At 35.3% G+C, this 7,863-nt stretch overlaps 1 protein-coding gene across 1 annotated transcript in view; it reads right to left on the reverse strand.

The window, feature by feature from the left end:
• The window catches only part of LOC107696707 (neurocan core protein-like), a 76,223-nt gene that overhangs the window by 30,893 nt on the left and 37,467 nt on the right, over positions 1-7,863 (reverse strand). The window contains exons 4-5 of the mRNA XM_016497181.1: positions 3,952-4,126; positions 964-1,091 (exon numbers count right to left, since the gene is read on the reverse strand). Of these exons, the coding sequence (XP_016352667.1) occupies positions 964-1,091; positions 3,952-4,126 (303 nt within the window). The remainder of the gene's footprint in view (positions 1-963; positions 1,092-3,951; positions 4,127-7,863) is intronic.

The raw sequence follows: 7,863 nt of genomic DNA on the forward strand, positions 1-7,863 counted from the left end.
AAGTGCCCCTATTATGCCATTTTTAAGGTTGCTAATATTGTTTTATGAGTCTCCTAAAACAGGTTTACATGCATGCAAGGTCATGAAGGTTTTCTCAAAAAATAGATTTAATTTTACATAATTTCTAAATGATTCGTAAACGACTCGTGTGAAGCAGTTCAAAGAATCAGTCTCTCTAAACCCATCCTTTCCGTGAGCCCTCACTGCTGTGATTGGTCAGATGGCGCAGTCCTTTGTGATTGGTCCAGAGCCGTAGAGAGATTGTCTCTGGATTGGTCTAACGCGTACAGCACGTGTCGGAAACGAAACGCCCATTGCTATGACGGAATGACAGCCCTGGAGACTTGTCAATACATAGAAAAGATGGTATCGATTGTACCTTACCAATTCGAGCCGGAGTCTGATGATGAAACAGTTGAACTGGCTGATCGACAAGAGACTGATTCGCAAGCACGACTGGAGCAGGACGTTTCTCAGTGGTAAGTGTCAAGTGTTAACAAGTTTGTGGTAATTATAAGATTATAAGAAGAGAACAAATTTACTCTCACAGCATAGGATACAGCATATTCTCGACATGATGTTAACCACACGGAAATTTTACTGTTTGTGGGTGGGCAAGTTGGCGACGTAGAACATGGGCAGACATTATGCAAATGTGTTACTTCTTGACGTAGAGCCGTAACAGAATAAGATTCTAATTCCTGATGACTCGTTTAGGCAAGTGCGAGCCGACTCTTTTTTTTTTGATAGACAATAACTTTATTTATTGTGCACTGTCGGCTTCACAACTTTGCAGATAGTTTATGTTCACATACAACTACATGACACACTGCATGAAAGGTAATATTCGAAAAGGCATAATTGGGGCACTTTAATACTAGTACTATCATAATAGTCAGATATGGTTTGAAACATCTGATTGATCCCATTTGTCCATGGTAAACGTGTTTTCCGGAATCTCACCTTGCATGTCATTGGCGAAACAGTAAACATCAAACAGTTCCGAAGGGTCCCGTTTCCCATAATTCCTCACTCCAGGAGAAAACTCTGCGTGTCCATAGCAGCCGAGCTCGGGTCTCTGTATGGGATACCTGTGGAGAGGAGAATATCCATATGTAAATAAAGCTGTGCTGTCATGGAGATGCTAATAAATAATTTCACTACAATATTATAATAGGATCCTTATAATAGCTCAAGGTGAAGCATGTCTGTCTGGCTGGAGTTTAATAGTCCTTCATCAACACTGAAAGATATGCTGTGATTGCTAAAGTTCACAAACAACTGTCCAAACCGTCAGGAGGAACTTCACCTCCTTATACTTATACACTTATAATACATCCGGCTGCTTGCCCGAGCCTTACCCAGAATTGGCGGCTATCCAAGGGCTGTAAGTTCTCGTCCATTCTTACGGCCAAGGCTTACAGAGCCGCTGGACAGGCTGCCTCCGCCCTGCTCGCCATGGCACTCCTGCAGGTATACCAGGCCAAGGCACTAAAAGAGTTGCACGAGGGTAGTTCTGACCCAGGGCTGATGCAGGAGCTGCGCACAGCGACAGACCTCGCCCTGAGAGAAACGAAAGTCACTGCGCGCTCCCTGGGTCAGACGATGGCCACGTTGGTGGTCCCGGAACACCATCTCTGGCTAAACCTGGCGGATATGTAGGAGACGGACAAATATCATTTTCTCGACTCCCCTATCTCCCAGGCCGGCCTATTTGGCAATGCAGTCGAGAGTTTTGCCCAACAGTTCTAGGCTGCCCAAAGCGCACAGCGACAGACATCGCCTTGATAGCGACGAAAGTCACTGCGCGCTCCCTGGGTCAGACGATGGCCACGTTGGTGGTCCAGGAGCACCATCTCTGGCTGAACCTGGTAGATATGCGGGAGACCGACAAATATTGTTTTCTCGACTCCCCTATCTCCCAGGCCGGCCTATTTGGCGATGCAGTCGAGAGCTTTGCCCAACAGTTCTCGGCTGCCCAGAAGCAGACAGAGGCTATCAAGCACACCCCGCCGCTGGCTGCAGCTGCAGATGCCTCTCCAGACACGTCCCATTGCACAGCTGGCCCCGCGGTCTACGCAAGTATGCGATTCCCCCAGTGAGCATACTTGCACAGACGTTGTGCAAAGTCAGGGAGGATGAGGAGCAGGTCCTGCTAGTTGCACCTTACTGCCCCAACCGGACCTGGTTCCTGGAACTGATGCTCCTCGCAACAGCCCCTCCCTGGGCTCATTCCTCTGAGGAAAGATCTACTTTCTCAGAGACGGGCCAGATCTGTGGAACCTCCACGTGTGGTCCCTAGACGGGACGTGTAGGTCTTAGGTGATCTACCCCAGGCGGTGGGAGACACCATCACTTCGGCAAGAGCACCCTCTATGAGGCGTGCCTATACCTTGAAGTGGAACCTTTTCGTTGAATGGTGCTATTCTCACCGGGAAGACCCCTGGAGATGCCCGATCAGAGCTGTGCTTTCCTTCCTCCAAGAGGGGTTGGAGAGAAGGCTGTCTCCTTCCACCCTAAACGTATATGTTGCCGCCATTGCCACACATCACAATCCTGTAGACGGTGAGTCTTTGGGAAAGCACAACCTGATCATCAGCTTCCTGAGGGGCGCAAGGAGATTAAATCCTCTTCGCCCTAACCCCGTACTCTCATGGGATCTCCCTCTGGTGCTTAAGACATTGCAGAAGGCCCCTTTTGAGCCGCTGCAGTCTGCAGAGCTGAGAACTCAGTTGATAAAGACAGTGCCCTTAACTGCGCTGGCTTCCATCAAGAGGGTAGGGGACCTGCATGCATTTTCGGTCAACGAATCGTGCCTGGAATTCGGGCCTGCTAACTCTCACATTATCTGAGACCCCGGCCCGGATATGTGCCCAAGGTTCCAGCCACGCCTTTCAGGGATCAGGTGGTGAACCTGCAAGCGCTGCCCTCGAAGGAGGTAGACCCAGCCCTAGCTTTGCTCGGTCCCGTTCGCGCTTTACGTATGTAACCCTCGTTCCCTGAAGGAGGGAATGGAGACATCGCGTCCCATCACCACAGTTGCTGTACCACCACGAGGCACCGGGTCACTGGCTCGACTCCTCAGCGAAAACCTGAATATGCGTTGCACCTGCTGCCTACTTATACTCGCGCTGCATCCATCTAAATAAATAAATAAATACATACATACATACATAAAAAATTTAGCTAAACTAATCTTTTAAAAATATTACTTTTATTTTAAATTAATAATAATAATAATAATAATTGTTGTATACATTGTGCAATGTATAATATTAATACACAATGCATAATTAAAATAATAAAGTAATAATAAAATAATGTATTTCTTTTTACAAATTATTCTTATTCTTCTTATTACAGTTATAATTATAGTATATTATGTATTAATTTTATGTATTTAATATTTATGATTTACTAAATTAATAAATATACAAATAATTTAATGTATAGAATTATAACAATATAAAAAATAATACAATAATAATAATAATAATTGTATTTATTTGATTATTTACAAAAAAAATCTATGTATTTATATTATGCATTCAATATTTATTATTTACTAAATAAATAAACATACTAAATAATATACTATTAAGTATACTATGTACTAAATACATATGTGAATTTCTGAAAGCTCAAAGCAAACCTTCAGGAACAACCTTACAAACTGAGTTTAATTTGTGTAGACCCATAACAAAAACATCATTAATAAAATATTAATATTAATATATAATATTAATTCATAAATTATTAGTAAATTATTATTATTTCAAAATTATTATTATTTTAAATTCTTATTTTAATTATTACTCATTAAAATTGTGTTTCAGGTTACAATCAAGTTTGACTCAACCCTCAGTTTATAAAAAAAAAAAACAGATATAATTTGTTTTAGCATTCTATTACACTCCCTGATATTTCCTGACTGATGCTCATGAGTCAAACCTGACGCTCTGGTCTCTGAGCCATCCGGCCGCACAGTTGTTCATGCCGGAGTGAAACGCCGCCCACAGCTGCTCAGGGGTCGCGACCTCAGCCGAGTTCTCCTCACACGCACGAACGGCCTCGGCGAACGACAGCGAATAACGCTCCGCGGGAGAACGGTAGTGAAACACCACACCTGAAAACACACAGAAACATCAACATCAGAAAACAACCAGAGGCACAAACAAGCACTGGGTGATAATAATTGGCCAATATTCATGTTTTTCAATGGTCTTATACTTTTTTCTCTTTTAGAAGAGGTCAGAACAGTTTATTATATTTTACATTTATTTTACACTTGTCACAAAACAGTAATAAAATAGTAATAATCTTAATATATAATATCAATCAATAAAAGTATTATTTAAATTGCTATTAAATTATTATTATTTTCAATTATTATTATTATTATTAATTAAAACCACAACAATAATAATAAATAATTTAGCATTTCTCCACCTTGGAATTATAAGGTTCTATCAGCATTCTGAGCAGTTTTGAGATATTGAGCTTCAAACTTTTTGTGTTCCATAGACTTCTGTAGATAGAACCCTTTTTGTTTTCTAAAAAAAAGGCCCAAAATGTACACAGCTTACAAAAGAAACATCACATAATGTAAATAAGTTATGTTAAGTTAATAAAAATAAGTTAAGTCCCAGAATAAGAATATGTGAATAACTCCATTTTGACAAAAATGTCAGATAGAACACCTTATAATTCCAAGGCGACTATTTAAAAAAATATATATATTTTTTAATCATTTCTTTAATTTTCACTTATTAAAATTGTTTCAAATTACGATAAAGCTCAACTTGTCCCTTAGTTTGTAAAGACAAATATGAGTTTAATTTGTGTAGACTCATTACAAAAAGTATTCATAAAAAGTATAATGTTATTAATATATAATTAATATATAATATATAATTTTATTAATTTCAGTAAAACTAATGTATGCGCTTATTAGTTTTTTTTTCTTTTTCATTTTTATAAGATTAAAAAAATATTTCTACATAGAATTTATTTTAATTTCAGTTTTATTCATTTACTTCAGCTTCAACTTCATTCCATCTCAAATTTTCTTAGAATTTGCTAACTTCAAGTTTAGGTTTTTTTTATCTAATATTTATATTTAATTTGATTTCAGCTTTGTTCAATTACCAAACACAATTTTTAATAGTTTTAGTTAACAATAACAACACTGTTTGAAAGACCATAATTTATCCTGAAATGTGTGTAATACTATAAAATAAGTATTAAAAAAGTCCTGGAAAAGTACAGTAATCAAATATTAAATCAGCAAGTGTCATTATTCAGCTCAATTCAATTTAGTCTGGGTTCAATAATAGTATTAATGTTGCAAAGTGAGTGTCATTATCAGCTCAAATGTTGTGATAAGTGTCAGAACATTAAATCAATAATATCACTAAATATCAATCGTCTGTCACAGCGCATACATTATGTAGAACATTTGAGATGATTTATCTGCGGTTTAGCGTAATTTCCCTCATCAGGTGTCACCTGTTTTCCTCAGAATTCACACAGCCCTCGTTCGCAGGTAATCGATCTCACCGCTCTAATTAAAGAGTTACGGCCAATTAAGCAGTTAATGACAGCCTCAGATGAAAATGAAAATAAAGCCGAGCTAAAGTTAGACGGGAAACGAGGGAAAAAGCTGAAATGAATCTGATATTGACAGTCTGAATGGATGTAATGAGAGGGTAATTAATTCACAGCAGACTCCTGGACTCTTAACGAGCCGCCGCTTTTCCTCAATGTTTATCTGAAAACTGCTGCTCACGATAATTTTAACTCGCTCACTGGGGGTTTACAGACAAATATATTGATCTGTAATTTTTTCTTAATTGAACTGAGAGAACCTACAACATTATTACTGCAGTCATTTTCTGTATAGCTGATTTCAAACAATGGCCACTGTCAAAAGTGCTCTATAAATAAAACATTACACTATTATTTTATAAATATTATAAAATTATTAAAAAAAAAAACACACATATTATACATTAGTATAATGTGTAAAAATATATTTAAAAAATATATATTTTAAAAAACCATATACATTAGTATTAAAAATAATTATAAAAATATAATTGTATAATTTATTAAAATATAATTTTATATAATTAAAATTTTAATTGAAGAACAAATTCAAACTGTTAATTTCTATATCTAGATTTGTTCACAAATGTCAGGGCAGTGTTAATTTAGTATTATTTACAAACCATTATATTATTTATAAATATTTTAAATTATTTTAAAATTTTCACTTTTCATTTGAATTTTAGGTTAGGTTTTAATCATTTTGTTATGTTCTGTTGTCATTTTTAGTTATTTTTAAAATTTCTATTTAGATTTAATTTCTATTTATGTTTTATTTTTAGTAATTTTGGTATTTCAAACTTATTTTAGTTGCCAATGCAAAATTTGTCGTTTTTGTTTAAGTTTACATTTTTCTTCTAATATGTATATTTTTAGCTCATTTCAGATTTATTTCAATTAACAATATTTAGTATTTTCTATTAGGAAAAGTATAGTTTTTGAATATTAAATCAGCTCCCAGTCAAAAAAAAATTATAAAATTGTTTACAATTTAGGATTATTTATATACTATTACAGTATTTATAAATATTTTCGAATGAGCTTTTATTTTTATATTTTGAGTTTTCATTTTCACTTTAAAGTTTTAGTAATTATAATATCTTTTTGAAATTTTTATTACTTGTTTAAAGATTTTCCTACATATTTCGATACAGATTTTTTTTTTAATTCAGTGTTATTAATTTTAATACTGCAGCTTAAACTTATTTCAGTTCATTCCTAACTTTCTCCAAAATTTTTCATCTAATATTTATATTTTAGTTTATTATACCTTTATTTCAGCTTAGACAACAACAAGGATCATATTTTATACTGAAATCTGTGTAATGCTATAAAATATTTATTAAGTCTAGGAAGAATACAGTTAAATCATATTTAATATTAAATCAGCTCCTTTTCATAAACAACTATTAATTCAAACTCTTAATCTCAAACTATTAATTTCTAGCTATTGTTTACAATTTTTAAGGCAGTGTTATTTTATCACATTTGATTAATTCTGCAGCCTACAATAATAGAATATTACAGTTTTTTTCAACTGCTTGCACACAAAATCTTTTCTTGTCACACAATTTCTGAAAGCTGACACTCAAACAGCAGAAGCACACACCAAATCTGCAAAACCATACACTAACAGGAATTGATATTGTGGCAAAGGTGTTTGAATATTGTGTTTGTGATATTTTGAATGCAGTGCTTCATTTTGCAAGAGATGTGAGGCATTTTGCATTTTGTGTGTGCAATTCTTGGATTTGTGTGTAAAGTTTTGAAAAAAAGAGGCAAAGTTTTGAAGATGTGTGTAAAGGCCCATTCACACCAAGCACGAGAACTATAAAGATAACGATAAAGATATAGTTCTAAAAATCATTCTCAATAACACTTTACGGATTCTGTGATCGGCTTGCTCTGAGACGCTGCTAATGATATATGTGAGCCTGGAGCACAAAAGCAGTCTTAAGTCACTGGGGTATATTTGTAGCAATAGCAAAAAATACACTGAATGGGTAAAAATTATCGATTTTTCTTTTATGCCAAAAACCATTAGGATATTAAGTAAAGATAATGTTCCATGAAGATATTTTATAAATTTCCTACCGTAAATATATCAGAACTTAATTTTTTATTAGTAATATGTATTGCTAAGAACTTAATTTTGACAACTTCAAAGGCGATTTCTAAAATTATTCTTTTTTTGCACCCTCAGATTCCAGATTTTCAAATAGTTGCATCTCAGCCAAATATTGTCCTATCATAACA

This window comes from Sinocyclocheilus anshuiensis, unplaced genomic scaffold (genome assembly GCF_001515605.1).
Source record: "Sinocyclocheilus anshuiensis isolate Anshui unplaced genomic scaffold, SAMN03320099.WGS_v1.1 scaffold217, whole genome shotgun sequence".
In the NCBI taxonomy this organism is placed as follows: Eukaryota; Metazoa; Chordata; class Actinopteri; order Cypriniformes; family Cyprinidae; genus Sinocyclocheilus; species Sinocyclocheilus anshuiensis.